Source organism: Lolium perenne, chromosome 5, assembly GCF_019359855.2.
Source record: "Lolium perenne isolate Kyuss_39 chromosome 5, Kyuss_2.0, whole genome shotgun sequence".
NCBI classification, from domain to species: Eukaryota; Viridiplantae; Streptophyta; class Magnoliopsida; order Poales; family Poaceae; genus Lolium; species Lolium perenne.
Genome location: NC_067248.2, coordinates 263,502,610 through 263,518,895, shown reverse-complemented (window position 1 = coordinate 263,518,895; position 16,286 = coordinate 263,502,610). Strand labels below are relative to the sequence as shown.

At 49.0% G+C, this 16,286-nt stretch overlaps 1 protein-coding gene across 1 annotated transcript; it reads right to left on the bottom strand.

Annotated features, from left to right (window-relative positions):
• Positions 1–13,817: 13,817 nt before the first annotated feature.
• LOC127302943 (benzyl alcohol O-benzoyltransferase-like) lies at positions 13,818–15,570 on the bottom strand. Its single transcript, XM_051333680.2, has one exon. It carries the CDS (start codon positions 15,478–15,480, stop codon positions 14,074–14,076), a length of 1,407 nt encoding a protein of 468 aa, XP_051189640.1. The 5' UTR covers positions 15,481–15,570; the 3' UTR covers positions 13,818–14,073.
• Positions 15,571–16,286: the final 716 nt, after the last annotated feature.

Genomic DNA, 16,286 nt, shown 5'->3' with positions numbered 1-16,286 from the left:
ATGCATCAACACCGATGTGTTTGGTGAGCTCATGCTTCACCGGATCACGCGCAATGCTGATGGCACCAGTACTGTCCGATAAGAGAGGAGTCGGGGCGTCAGCAAAAACACCAAAGTCCTCAAGTAACCAGCGTAACCAAGTCACCTCAGCCATCAAGAGAGCTATCGCTCGCAACTCATCGTTGACACTCGAACGAGAGACTACAACCTGCTTCTTGGTCTTCCAAGCAATGAGAGAACCACCAAGAAAGACACAATAGGCAGAAAGAGACTTGCGATCCGATGGATCACTAGCCCAGGTAGCATCTGAGTAGGTCTGGAGCTGTAAGGAGCTGGAGCTAGGAAAGAAGAGACGACGGGAGATAGTGCCACGAAGATAGCGGAGGACACGAAGGAGATGACTATAGTGGACACTAGTAGGAGCAGACATGAACTGACTCAGAATGTGGACCGGGTAGGAGATGTCAGGACGAGTGACAGCAAGGTAGACAAGGCTCCCAACCAGCTGACGATAGCGAGTCGGGTCTGGAAGAGGATCACCATCAGTGGCACGAAGGCGGACATTGAGCTCCATAGGAGTCTCGACAGTGCGCTCATCACCAAGAGCGGCACGAGTGAGAATGTCCTGAATATACTTCTCCTGGGAGATATAGAAGCCATCGGAGGTAGAGGAAACCTCAAGCCCAAAAAAATAGCGAAGAGGACCAAGATCAGTCATGAGAAACTGATCACAAAGACGGGCCTTGACAAAGGCAATGTACTCAGGGTCATCACCTTTGATGATCATGTCATCGACATAAAGAAGAAGGAGAGTCCGACCACGAGAAGATGTGTGGACAAAACGCAGGGTCATGTGCGCTAGGGACAAAACCAGGAGAGGTCACCACAGAGGCGAAACGTTGAAACCAGGCGCGAGTGGCTTGGTTAAGGCCATAGAGAGAGCGCCGGAGACGACAAACCATGCCATCGGGAATAGAGTAGCCAGGAGGTGGTTGCATGTATACCTCCTCACGTAACTCACAATTAAGAAAAGCATTCTGCACATCAAGCTGAGAGACAGACCAATGACGAACATAAGCAACGGCAAAAAGAGTACGAACAGTGGTCATGTGAGCCACTGGAGCAAAGGTCTCATCATAGTCACGGCCATGCTCCTGCTGAAAGCCGCGAGCGACAAGACAAGTCTTGTAGTGCTCAAGAGAACCATCGTAGCGAGTCTTAATCTTGTAGATCCACTTGCAGGTGATGGGACGAACATAGGAAGGAGGAGTGACAACATCCCAGGTGCCAGTACGCTCAAGAGCAGCAATCTCCTTAGCCATCGATAACTGCCATTCGGAATAGCAAGAGCATCCCGATAAGAGGTCGGCTCAAGGACAGCAGAAAGACCGTAGTGAGTGGGAGAATAGCGATCAGGAGAAGGATGATGACGAGCACGAAGATGATGAGTCGGCTCAGATGGAGAGGGCATCGCACCAGAGGTGGAGGGCATGTCAGGAGGAGCAGCATCATCCTCACGTGGACGACTGGACTAGTGAAAAGGGTAGGGAGGGACCACCGTAGGCGAGTAAGGTGACATGGGAGAGGAAGGTGTGGAGGGTGGGGAGGGTGGTGAGGGAGGAGAGAGGGGTCTGGTGGGCGAAGGAGGAGAAGGTGGTGAGAGACTCGATGGAGCAGGGACCTGCGGCACGGGAGGAGGTGAGTCAGGGAACATGAGAAACGAGATATCATCCACCGAGAAGGAAGAGGAGGAGGGACGCGGGTAGAATGGACGGGTCTCATCAAAAGTGACATACCGAGATATGCGCATCGACGACCAATAGGATCCCAACACTTATATCCCTTGTGCTCAGGGCTGTAGCCAAGGAAGACACACTCAACAGATTGATCAGTCAGCTTGGTGCGTTCACGTGGAGCAAGAAGAACATAGCAAACGCAACCAAAAAGACGAAGGATCGAGTAATCAGGAGTGTTACCAGTAAGACGCTCAAGAGGAATACCACCCTGTAAGGTTGTGGAGGGCTAAAGGTTGATGAGATAGGTGGAAATAGATACAACCTCAGCCCAGGAGTGAGGAGGAAGAGAGGCAGCAATCATCATCGCACGAGCCATCTCAAGCAGGTGGCGATGCTTGCGCTCAGCCACGCCATTTTGGGCATGAGCGCTAGGGCAGGAGAACTGGGCAAGAGTGCCCTGCTCAGCAAGAAAACCACGCAACAGCTGGGAGATATACTCATTAGCAGAATCAGCCCGAAAGACACGTATAGGCGTGTAAAACTGAGTATGGACCATGGCAGCAAAACGCTTATATATCGCGCTGCGAGAAGTCATAAAATAGATCCAAGTGTGGCGAGAGAAGTTGAAAGATCGAGATGTCGCCTAGAGGGGGGGGGGGGGGGGGGTGAATAGGCAATTACAAACTCTTTCGAATTTTGTCTTGTAAGAATGCGGAATTAAACTATCGTTTAGTTTACAAGCACAAACCCTTAATATGCTAAGCTCAACTAAGTGTAACAATAGCAACTAGAGCTAAGCAAAATAGGCACAAGATATATGTAGCACAAGTGATAGCAAGATATATATATATACTTCAAGCACGATGGCTATCACAAGGAAAGATAGCTCGGGTATAGAAATAACCGAGGCACACGGAGACGAGGATGTATTCCCGTGTTCCCTTGCTTTGCAACAAGGTACGTCACGTTTGGAGGAGTGGAGGTCCCACGAAGGATTCCCCGCGCCACGAAGGCTCACCCTATTCTCCGAACCACACCCACGAAGGATAATGGCCCTTTCCTTATGGTTAGCTTTTCCTCCGCTCCGGAGATGGCAAGCTCCACAACCACTTCACAAGCTCCACGAAGGAGAAGCCCGGGCCCCTTCACAATCTTCCACGAAGAGATCACCGGGACACCAACCAAGCCAACTAGGAGGTCACCCTCCAAGAGTAACAAGCTCACGGTCTCTCACTCGAACAAATCGTGGTGGAGAGCTCAACACTATGCAATGATGCAAAGAAAGAACACCGGAGGTGTTCAAGTCCTTCACACTCAAATCCCACCAAAGCAACGAATGCTAGGATGAGATTGGAGAGGAAGAACAAGGGGGAAAGTCAACCAAAGACTCCAAGATCTAGATCCCAAGAGATTCCCTCACTTAGAGAAGAAACGGTTTGGTGGAAGTGTAGATCTAGATCTCCTCTCTCAAATCCTCAAATATGAGCAAGAATGGTTGGAGGAATTAAGGGGGAGAGCAAGTTCTTCAAATAGCAACAATGGAGGTGAGAGAATGGGAAGAACTCGTTTGCTCAAGGTGGAAGAAGAGCTATTTATAGCATGGGAGCAAATAAAACTGTTGGGGGAAAAAGACAGAAAAAACGGGCAGAAAAACGGGCAGAAAAACGGCCCAGCCGGCCACCAGGCCGGCCGACCGGAGCAGCAGCCGGACAGGACAACGTGCAGCCCGGTCGGACCGGCCCAGCAACCGGGCTAAGCAGCAGCCGAGCTGAGCGGCGAATAGCGCAGAGGGCGCGCGGGGCGAGCGGCCCAGCTGGGCGAAGCAGCGCCCGGGCGAGCAGGCCGCGTGGGCGGCGGCGGTCCGATGGCGCGCGGCGGTGAGGCGGCCAGAGGGCAGGCCGCGCGGCGGCGGCGGCCCGTAAGCGCGCGGCGGTGAGGCGGCGATTAGCGTTCCGGCCGGACCGGGGCAGCGCCGGGCAGGCCGGTCACGGACCGGGCCTCATGACCGGAGTTGGGCCAAAAGGCCCCGGGAGGCGGCCCGGATGGCACCAGCGCCGGACCCGGTCGCGGACCGGGTGGGCCGGTGGCTGGGCCGGTCGGCCGGCCGGCTCCCTCCCCTTTTTCTCTTTTTCTTTGTATTCTTTTCTCATCTTTCCTTTTTCTTTAATAACAATTGCTCCCGAACTCCGAATCGCATGAAACCAATTTTGTTTGGAAGATAACAACGAATGCTATCTAATAGAAAGTGAAAACCCAAGAATCTGTAGGAGGGGATTTTATCATGAATATAAAAGGTAGAACCTTATATCATGAATAACCGGTAAAATCACCCAACATCGAAAACGCAATAGAAGATGCATGTGAACTCCGTTTTCGATGAACTTGAGCTTGTTGTAAAGCTAGCAACAAGCTCAAGAACCTCACACCGAGAAATACCAAGAAGCAATAAGAATATGCAACGCATGCAAGGATTGAGCTCCCTAAGACGATGTGATCAAGTTACCCAACCGAAAGCCCCTCTTGATAGTGCGGCTATCCATCCTATAATCCGGTCTCCCAACAACCACCTTGAGACCGGTAAAAGGAAAACCTAGCAAGGCCATACCTTTGCCTTGCGCATCCCGCTTGATCTTGATGATAGCTCTTCAAGCTCCACTCAAGCCGGAATGCCACACTTGATCATCGTCGCTTCGTGAAGACTCACAAATGCTCCCCCATACACCATGATGGGAAAGCTCTATTGATGCACATCTTCACATGTCCATCATCACCAAATGGACGGCAAGCTTCAAGTATGTGATCCACTCAAGATGCTCAACTTGAACTTGCCCAACTCAACCTTGTATCTTCTCATACTCACTTAAGATAGAGCATGGCTAATATTGAGTTCCACATAAGAACTCCATCTTCATTTCTTCTTCTTGATCATATCACATATATATCTTCATACCGATGATCTTGATGCCAATACACAAGGTATATCTTTATCTTCATGGCATGCATACTTGAATCCAACACATGGAGAGCAAGTAGTACCTATGGAATATTCCTTCATATAAACTCAATGAAAACATTAGTCCATAGGGGTTGTCATTAATTACCAAAACCACACATAGGGGCAATGTACCCTTATAGAAATCAACGATAAAAATAACATAGTAGCATTGGCCCCCCTTGGAAGCAAAGGGAGCGGGACCCCATACATCAGAATGGACCAAATCAAAGGGACGCTGAGATACAGACTCAATAGTAGGATAAGTTACCTGATTTTGTTTACCAAGCCTACAACCATGACAACCCTGAAGCGAGACATCTCCTGAGACATTCCCCAGAAGACCTCGACGAAGTAAAGACGACAAGCGAGAACCACAAAGATGACCAAGACGATGATGCCACTACTGAAAGGAGGCGGTAGTGGAAGCAGCAAGCACACGTGGTGCAGTCAGTGAAGTGGTGGAAGAAGGAACATGAAGCCAGTCAAGCTCCCAAAGTCCCTGGGAGTCACGGCACCGAGGGCCAGCCCCAACCAGTGCCCGAGTGTGAGTGTCCTGAATAGAACAAGAATCAACATCAAGAAATGACCCGACAACCAGAATCATTAAGTTGAGCAGCGGAAAACAAGTTCATGGTAAGATGGGGAACATGAGAAACATCAGGAACGAAAAAGGAGGGAGTAGAAAGAGTGGCACGACCAGCAACAGGAAGAGAAGTACCATCGGCAGTAAGAGCACGAACACGAAGAGGAAGATGATGAAGAGAAGAAAAAGAGGAAGAGTCAGGAGACATGTGAAAAGAAGCTCCAGAATCCAGAACCCACGAAGAGGTATCTGACTGTGTAGAGGAAACAGCCGCGGAGGCAACAGTACCCGTCGAAGCAGAGCTGGCGGAGGCAAGGAGACTAAAGTCTCGCTATATCCAGTGAAACCGGTGGTGACATGCGCTGAAGGTGGAGCACGAGGAGGCACACCCCGCTGCTTCTGATAGCAGTCAGACTCAAGGTGACCAGGCCTCCGACAATGAGTGCAAAACCGAGGAGGACGAGGGCGACCCCCACCGCGAGAAGGGCGGGCTCCTCCAGAAGCAGCAGGCGCTGGTGTGGGTAGAAGCGGCGGTGCAGATGCAGTGGGAACTCGAGCAGCAAGAACATAAGGTGTCCCAAGCGGTCCAGCACCGTGCAGACGAGTCTACTCGGCACGAAGCTCAGTCAACACCTCTGAGATAGGAACACGGGCTCGAGCAAACAACTGAGCACGACGAGGCTCAAACTCTGGACGAAGTAGAGACATGAACTCATGGAACCTCTGAAAGTCCATATCTGAACGTATTGTCCGGCAACACTGGCAAGTACCACAGACAACACTGCGAAGGGAGTCAAGCTGGCGCCAGATCGCCGCACTCTTGGTGTAGAACTCATCAACAGTAGAGTCACCCTGCCGAAGATCATGCTCCTGACGTAACACATACAAGTACAGAGAATCCCCAGAAGGCTGATAGCGCTGACGAAGGTGAGACCACATCTCAGCAACAGTAGTGAGTCCCATAAACTCAGAAGCAAATTGTGGCTGAACACTCTGCGAAAGAACATCGACAACTCTAGCATCCTCATCACACCACTGAGTATAAGTAGCCAGACTATCACGGTAGGAGCCAAGAGCCTATGAATAGGCAAGTACTTGCTCCTCATATGCCTCATCAGTAGCAGTCTCGGCGGACTTGGCTGCGTCCCTATTAGCCTGAGTAGCGTCCTCAGCAAGGGCTTGTGGTAGGGTAGGAGGCACAAGAGTAGTGGGGTGCGGCGGACAAGAGACCTTGCTGGTAAGAACACCTCACAGCCGAATACCACGCATGTGAATGCGCATAAAGGCAACAAACTCTCAATAGTCGTTGGTGTCATCAAAGATCACTGGAAACCGAGGAATACTGACATAGCCAGACGCGGAAGATGCCATGAATTTTTTTTGAACCAGATCTAGATCTGGCCGAACTGGACCGAGTCAGCACCCGCTGCAGCGAGATCGGCCACGGGCGGGGCGAGCCGGGGTGGAACAGGGCCGGCCGGAGGTGGGGCGAGCCGGGGAGGAGCCGGCTGGAGATGGGGCCGACCGGGGCGGATCCGGCCGGGGCAGGGCCAACAGGGGCAGAGCCGGCCGGGGCCGACTGGCCGGAGACGGGGGCCTGCCAGAGCAGCTGCTGGACGCCGGGGAAGAGGGCATCCGGGGCGGGAGCAGGTTGGAGGCGAGCTGGCCGGAGGCGGGGGAAGGTTGGAGGCGAGCTGGCCGGAGGCGGGGACGGCCCAAGCTCGATTTGGAGCTCAAACCAAGCAAAAAATGGACCCCGACGAGAACGGGAGAGGAAGGAGGAAGTGGAGCAGCGGCGGCCGGAAAGATCATCGGTTTCGGCGCGGACCGAGCACGGAGTTGCAGCGTGCAAAGAGCTGAACCAGTAGCTCTGATACCATGTTGTGAATGGAGCAACTGGTATTCATGTTGGGAAAAAGGCCAATACATGTACAAGTGATACAATATGCAGGGAAGCCCTTATACAGTGGGAATATACAACCAAGGGGTATGTACATCACTAACATTTACAACATAATAAATAATACTCCCTCTGTTTCAATCTACAGTGCCTATAGATTTTCTGCACGGTAATTAGTGCAACTCATCTTTTAACACAAAATCCCCTAAAGAGTCGAACCACGATCTCAGAAATACTCCCGATCTGACGATTCCACATATAAGTTATTACCCACTATGGAGGTAGTAAGTTGAACTAGTAACATATCTAAGTTACTCCCCACTATGATTAGCCTTAGGATAACAAGACGATACTTATTTTGCTATTTTAAAAAAACTACCAGCCGTGGTTATACAAATCGCGCCATTCCTAGCTAAAAATGTTTTGATACCAAGTTGGGCCCATTTGTAGGGGCTGAGTTGGCAATACATGTCGAGATGGGGCTGAGGTGGACACGGGCCCACCTGTTAGCCCCCACTCTTTCCCCTTCTTCCTCCTAAGGTCTCTCTCCTTTTGGCAGATCTTCACTTATGTGTCCAATGGTGAGGCCACGAACAACGGACCTCTGCTGCCCCCTCTCTGACGGCGAGATCGATCACCCGCCCACCTGGAAGATTGACTCCCTCAACTGCATTGTCACTGTGCGCCTCGGCCGATGCCGCACAGCCCCGATGCTCCAATGGATCGACCAGGTCTACGTGGACCTCCTCGTAGGCCACTACAGACCCCTTCGCCCCTCCCCTGTCCTCCGAATCCGCACTCGTCAAGAAGCTCAACCGCATGGCTGCCGCCACGGTGGAGCTCTACGCCAAGTAGAGCGCGGAGTGGCGCCACCACAACTTGCACAACCTCCGAGGTGCCTTGTCCACGTAGCACACCGCCATCGTTGTCGGGCCCTCGCACTCGATCCACGTCCTCAAATCGTCATTACAGCACCGATGCAACATGAGGAGAGAGAAACATATCTACTAGCGACAGGTGGCCCCACGTCCACCTCATGCTCCATCTCCACATGTGATGCCAACACAACCCTTACAAATGGACCTAACCAGGTCAAGTCTGCTATTAAAATGTTTTAGACGGAAACTAGCATCAGGACTGGTAGTTTTTTGAGAAAAATACAAAATATGTAACGATCCGTTATTCTAATTTACTCCGACCGAAGGGATCCATACACGTATTCTCTACGTTCGAAATTAATCGATGTGGACTCCTGTGGACTCAGGCACAACGACGTACACAACGGCCTGGTACTGTCCTGCGTCGAATAATTCCGATCGGATGTACGTAGTAGATCACAGTACATCTTGTGTTTCAAAAAAAGATCATCACACTAGTAGATAGATAAAAATGGATCACGACAGAAATAAATATAGATCACGATGGATGTAAATTTTCCCAACTTCGAGCGAACCAGATCTTCCCTTATATTGGTTGGTACCCATCATTATCGCTCCATGTCGGAAAACACCGGATGTCCTACATAAAACAACCAGATTTCGATGGCTACGCACACTAACACGCTACAGTTTATTCCATTAGACAGCTACCGCACACCCAACAGTAGGTAATGAAGTATCGGCAGATTTTGGGCATGTTTTTACGCCAGTTTGATGAGCGTGGCTGTCGTGACCTTATTGCGATGCGTCTGCCCTGCTGCCCTAAAACTGACCCACCACGTACTACATTCTCTTGTAGACCACAAGTTCAGTTTGTTGGTTGACCAGCTGTGTCGTCACCATCATGGAGGTTACGACTGGGCATCAATCATGCTCAGCATTTGCTATTTTGCCGTTGCAGAAGCTATAACAAAGCCAATGTTTCTGGCCAGAATTTCCAGTCTAGCTCTCCAAAATAGTGTACTTCCTCCATCTTTACTTCCTCCATCTAAAAATGGATATCTACATAAGAATATATCTCTAACTAAAATGCATCTACATACATCGGCCGTATCTAGCCAAAATTAAGACACTATTTTTTAGGCGGAGGTAATATTTCTTTTTCTCCTTTCTGGTGGCTTTGGTGGCAAACAACATACATACTCGTTGATAACAAAGTAGCAGTAACAAAAACTCGGACAAAATATAGCAGTAACTACATCACAAAAACGAACTCCAGTGATCCATGATGTCGCTGGCGCCCAACCAGGAGAACTTGCATAAGCTTCTCGGATCACCCACTTCAGCAGGTCCACGCCATTTTCAATACTTATATATTTGAAACGGGGCAAATTTTTTACCTCAATCTATTAATTAAGAATAATAACTTTGACAAGATAGTCCGAACAAACAAGTAAAGTACAAGGGATTATTATCTCGACATTATTTCACCCAAGTATTTAGCACCCGCGATAAACAACAAGCAGGCTTCCTTTTAAATAATATCCAACATAACGTAGGGGGACGCATGTTTGTTGCGGAAGACACGAGCATCTCTTCCATTCCAAATTTTCCAAATGACAAGTAATAAAAGAGAGGCGGTGGCCTTGCTGTTTGGTATTGAGCCATCCATCATCATGCTCCACCAAATTGGTGTCTAAGGGCAACTTCAACGCGCGCGCTATCAGGCGACGCTAGGATGAAAATCCCGGCCAATCGACAGTTACGTTGCAAAATCCCGGGAGCAGGTTTAGCATCGATGCAAAAGTTTACGTCAGGTGCTTGCCTAGTTTTTTTACAGCAAACTGCTTCTCTTTCCTCCTTTAGCACCCATAAATTAGCGTTTAGCATTGGGGACACAAATTCTTTTCCCGGCGCTAGGTGAGCCTGCATCGGTTATCTAAGCTTAAGCACCTACATAAGAGTCCATGCATTGTACATGTCCTAAAAGACACATCCATTGGGTTGGTTTGTTCTCGGCAATGCCCGTCCAAAGCTTGATGGATTGCCCAAGGTGGATGGTTAAGCGGCAATGAACGAAAGGTGGCAAACTGTTTCCGTCTGTTTCTTGCAAAGAGGGCAAAGGCTGTAGTTTGGCTACCCATGCTTTTGTAACCGGTCCGTCATATATATTTTGTTCTGTGTAAATAGCCAAGCAAATATTTTAACTTTGGGAGGTGCCCAAGCTTTTGCTGAGGTGGATCCTAAGAATTGCACCTCAGAGGTGGCAGTGTATTCCTCATTTGCCATAAGTCTCCATGTAATGTCGTCCTCGACATGTTCATGTACTTGCACATTTTGTAGTTAACCCAAAGCTGGACAAATTGCGTGAGATGCTCCAAGGAGAAATTGTCTCTTGTGGCAACTTTTCTTTTACCCATGCGTTATCTTTCAGGGCTAGATTCACTTAATTTTCACTTTTTTTCTCTTCGAAATGGTGAAGATGAGAGGCGCAATATATTTACACCTTCTCCCACGCAACCAAGGAGACTCCCAAAAGGGAGTCTTGCAACCGTTTCCAACAATAATTTGTGTGGCGGCAAAAAAGATTTCCTTGTCCTCCATGGAACATGGGTTACCAGAGCCAACCCGAATCATTGTCGGGTCTTTCCACTCAAACCCCAAGGCCAACGGAGGTGTAATATTGTGGTGAACTTGTCCAAATGCATTACCCCAAGGCCCGCCAAGCTTCTTAGAATGGCATACAGTTTGCCAATTTACCTTGCACTTTGTGCCGTTGGTGGTGTCCTTTGCCGATCAAAGAAAGGCCCGCTCAATCTTGTTAATGAATTGTAAGGTGACTATAGGGACAACGAGCCGAGTAAGTAGTAGCTTGCTTGAGAGGTTATGACCAACTTGACAAGGGCGGTGCGGCCGGCCATGGTAACATAGTTCCCGTTCCAAGATGAGAGCTTCCGGGCGCACTTATTTTCGAGATGTTGCAGTCGACCCTTTTTAATTGCCACACTTGGGTTTTCTGCAAAGTCGCTCAGGAGCTAAGGATGTTGCACAACTTATATACAACACTTGATGGTCAGGAAATCGTCGTTTAAAGCAAACAACATTTCTAGTATTTCAAATGGTCCAGCAAACTACATCCTTGCGATGTTTGAGTACACTCTCCTGGAGTTTTGGGCGAACACCTCGGTGCGTGCATGCGTTGTACAAGCAAGCTGTTCTCGATCTTGTTTTGTCTGGAATGTATGAACATGCGTTTGGTTGACGAGTCAATACTAAAGAGCGTTTAAGGATGGAGCCATCGTCGGGGGCTGGCTGCTGGCTAGCACGCGAGACTGTCTTTGTCTGTGTTGCTGGCTTGCAGTTGGGGACGAAGCCACCCAGGAGTAGGAGGAACTTCCTCATCAATACCAACCAGTCTAGATCGAGTGTTCTTTTTGTCTGGAGGGAGAAAAACTGGTCCCTAGAGTAGTGCAGGAACTTGTCAAGCGAATTGGGCTTCCATGGCAAGAGCATGTGTGTGCGGATTAAGATGCGCGGCCCACCCTGTTGTTGAAGCTCATTGTTTGGCCCGACATTAACAGGGCAGCGATTAGGCTCTCTCATTGGGCTTCCTTGCCATTCAGTGGATTCTAAACAACCTTTAGTAGTTCCATCTTCAATCGAGGAGGCCCAACGGTGTTTTCTTTCCAGACAAAACTAAGTTGATGCTGATATATTTTTCTATAAGCTCGATTTGACAAAACTAGAAGTTCAATTACTTTGAAGTTTTTTTTTTGAGAAATTACGAATCTCCAGGTCATTGCACGAGAATCCTGTATGAAAAAAATAAAATCGCATGCGATGCAATCACGCAGTTTTACGAAGGTGTACGATATAGGAGTAATCACACAAGGTTTTAAAACAATAAATCCGTGCAATGAATCATAAAAATATTTCCATCATAATTGGTCCATTTTTTCCACAAAGTAGTCTTTTACTTATTAAACAATAGTGTCAAAGTACAAAAATAATTTTCCATTTTCGAAATGCCAAAAGGGGGCATTTCCTGTGATGCATTGCACACAGTTTTTCCTAAAAATTGGTATGTGATGTACAAAGAAAAAAATCTCACACGTTTTTTTTTGTTGAAAAAGTGTCCGCGATGTCGGTGGCGGTTTTAAAATAAAATTGTGTGTGATGCACCAAAAGATAATTTTCGCCATGATGGGTCCATTTTTGCAGAAAGAAGAATCGCATCATTCTACACAATAGTGTCAAAGTAATTTCAAAATTATATTTTAAAAATATGTTTTCATTTTCTTAACGCCTAAGTTTGGGAATTTCATCTGATGGATTGCACATGGTGTTTGTAAAAAAGATGTGTGATGTAGACCATATGTGATAGATGTTTTAACGGGTAAATTGCACAATGGTGCATCTTGGAATGTTAACGAATATTGCAAGATGGAGTTTCCAGATTTTGTGTACAAATAAATCATTTTCCAGTTTCTAACTGCTAAAATGGATTTTTTTATAAGCATGTAGAAACAAAATCATGCAAAATTATGACTCTCTAATTTCCTCAAAATGTAAACTCTATATTATGGCTATTTTCCTTATATTTTGAAATTTTAGTTATTTTAGGCTATTTTCGCCTATTTGAAATACCTTATCTCAATTTTACTTAATTAATTAAGATTTAACTACAAGTGTCTGATAGTTCGCTCCTATGTTTAAATCATTTTAAGTTACACACAGTATTCATTATATAAAATAATCGTTGACAGTTTGGAAAGAGTTAATCACTTGCTATGAATAGCTATGTCAGCCATTTCATATGTCTGCACAGCTGTCATTACTCATTTGCGAACTGACTCTTTTTTTTTTGTCAAATCCCTTTAATTCAGAGTTTGCAACAGTCTTGAGCAAAGTTCAGGCATGTGTAGGCATCCGATTCCATAGTTGATATTATTCATCTCCGATCTCACGCAATGAAGTTTGTGAAATCTTTTAATTTCTGAAAGTTGGGATCTGGTATAGATGTGTACGTTCCTGCATGCCGAGATGTGCCATCAACCAGCTACAGAAAAAGCTCCAATCGCTTCTCAGCCGGACTGACGCTCTAAATACAGTAGAAGACAACTGAACTTCAGGCGCCACGCCGACCACAAAGCATTGACAGGCGCAGGATGGAGCTAGACCATTACCGACAGTTCGATTGACACTGAAGTAATCTGACCCTATGAACTATGTGGGATCCTGGGATCTTTACAAGTCTTCCTCCTACAGGCTACAGGCACTTCAGGAATTGGTTCAGTTAGATGCGCAAGTCACATAAGCAGAAGGCACATGACGCAGGTCGTCGGTCTCCGTTGCTATAACTTAAACTAAGACAGTATATTTTGTTGTTCAAAAAAAAAGACTGTATATTTTGTTGCCCAACTGACCCCACGCGGTCAAATCTTTCCAAAATCATTCAAATTCTCTCGAATTCTTCCACTTTTGACTAATCTGCACCCGGGTTGCAAGTTCTGGGACTGCTTTCGTCACATTTGCAACATGTGGGACTAAACTGCTCCCGGGTTGCAAGATGTACCTCTAAATATTACAGATTTTGACATTGACAAACCCAGAACATATGGTAACGAAAAACGGAGGGAGTAGGTGCATGATTGAAATTATCCAAACATAAGAACGCGAGTGAATGGACTTCTTTGCAAAGGTGAAATTATAGGAGACAACGTACTTGTGAACAGTAAGAAACTTATTTTTGGAAAGATGCTGTAAGTTACTATTACAGCACAACACTTGCACTCTTGGGAAAGGAAAATAAAGACACGCATTATATTTGTATTTGGCCGCCTTAACCAAATAATGGAAAATAAAATCAAACAGGTAAGCAAATTATTTTTTTAGAGAGATACAGTATAAGCCATAGTATGGCGCGCGGTTTAGGGATAATTGCTGCAGTAGATAATTGCTCCAGTCTCCGGGTTTAGGGATTAATAGCGGGCACGCAAGGCGGTCTCCGTGGGCAGCTTGGTGATGGTGGTGGTGAGGGCCTCCACCTCCTTCATGTACCTTGCTACGCAGTCTTTTGGGAGGTAGATGGCCCCGTACGTCTCCTCCTCGCCGCTGCCGTTCTTGCGGCGCCGGAAGAAGGTGGCACCGCCGGGCAACTGGTAGAGAGCGTTCATGGGGGGCCCGCCGTAGACGGCATTTCCCCACCCGAAATCGACGTCTTCCAGCCCAACATTGCTGAGGTCGGACACGGTGAAGGTGCGCTTGGCTTCGGGCACGGGACGGCCCTCTAGCACCATCCTGTCGGCCAAGGACTGCATGTACTCGTAGGTGACCATTGCCTTGGCCTCCCTGATGAGCCCGACGGCGTAGCCCAGGTCGCGGCCACACAGTTCCTCGGCGGTGCAGCACGCCACCGTGCACGCGATCGCGTTGCCGTAGAAGCCCTTTGGGATCTCGCGGCCGAAGTCCGCCGGCCGCCTCCCGCGCGCGTCCACCGGCATCCCGCACCGCACCTCGTCCCCGGGAGCGTAGCCCAGCGCTGCCGTGCGGCTCCGCCACAGGCAGGCCGCCACCAGGTCGAACCGGGATACCTTCTTCCCCGGCGCGGCCCGGCTGTGCAGCGCGGCGATAGCCTCGGGCCCGAAGGAGAACTCGACGCGTTCCAGCTCATGCGGTGGTGTGTACATTAGCCGGTCGTCCCCGCCGGCCGGCTCCTGGAACTCGGGGTGCGGGAAGGAAGGGCATGGCGGCTGCCGCGCGTTGAATATGTCCCTGGACCAGACGGGCGGCACGCTCGGCGAGGTGGCGCCGCGAGCGAGCTCGCCGACGGACTTGAGGAACTGCGCCACGCCGGAGCCGTCGGTGAGGCAGTGGCAGGTCCGGGTGCCGACGATGAAGCCTCCGCACGTGAACCGTGTTACCTGGACGTACAGCAGGGGCTGGCCGATGATCTCGGGCAGCAGCAGGCCCGGCGGCAGGTTGGCCATGTAGACGTGGTCGTCGTAGACGAACTCCTCGGAGCGCGGGAACGGCGGGTACCGCACCTCGCCGAGGTCGTCCAGCGCCATGTTGGCGTCGGCCTCCACGAAGGCCACGCCCTGTCCGGCGCAGTCCACCACCAGCTTCCGTCCGGCCTCCTCGCGAAGACGGCCGGCCAGAGGGTAGTAGTGCACCAGCGCCTCCGCTAGCGCGCCCCGCACCACCGCGGCCGGGTCGACGCCTTGCCTGGATGCGTGGCCACGGAAGGCGTAGATCCCGACGAGGTAGATCCGCATGCAGTTCTGGTCGTCGAGGTCCGACAGTGGCTTACTCTCCCGCGGCGTCTCCCGCGCAGGCGCCACCAGTGATGGCGTGCCCCGCCTCACCGTCAACTCATCTTGCACCATCCTAGCTAGCGTTTTCTAGCGAGATATGCTGGCAATGGAGGCAGATGGGTGGAGTATTAGTGTAGCGCTATTTGTTGCCGCCTCTGAGTGATATCCGTAGCTTCCATTTATACAGCAGCCGAGGCAGACCAAGAGGGAAGATCGCTCAGGCTATTTTTCCGATTCATCTCTCTAAATGCAGTAGTTTTCTAGCACTACTTAATTTAGCACACTTAAACAATCATGTAGAGAATGTCCAAATAATATGCATAGAGAACCCCTATCACATGCACCAACCATAGGTTGGGTGATCATTAGAGGTGATTTTGTTCTATCTTTTCACTTCAGTGTGTTTGAACTTGCAGGTTCTAGATACTCGTTTCAAAAAATTCGATGGGAACAACTTAGTAAGAAATGAGCGTACTCAGCAGCCAATAAGAAATCGGCGTAATCAGCAGCCATCACCCATCCATTTGCTTCTCAGAAATGGAATTCTAGAGACGCCATAGCCTATCGGTCAAATATCCACTATCGAAAAAAAAAGTATTTCAGCACGACTTACCTTGTGTGGTTTGACACATCTATGTTAGCAACGACATTGTGGAATTGCATTCCTTCACTACCATCTTTGTTCTATCAATCATGCTCAGCGCGTATCCATTTGAAAATGAAAATTGATTACAACGAAGAATCCGTTAGCTGGGAATTAACAAACTCTCGCACACCTTGAGCACACCTTTTTTTTTTTGAGAACATACACTCACTCCTATGAACGCACACACGCACACCCTACCCCCTATGAGCACCTCCGGAAGACCGAGCCGGCG

Coding starts and splice junctions, on each gene's coding strand:
- LOC127302943 (XM_051333680.2), bottom strand. CDS start 15,480: ATGGTGCAAGATGAGTTGACGGTGAGGCGGGGCACGCCATCACTGGTG.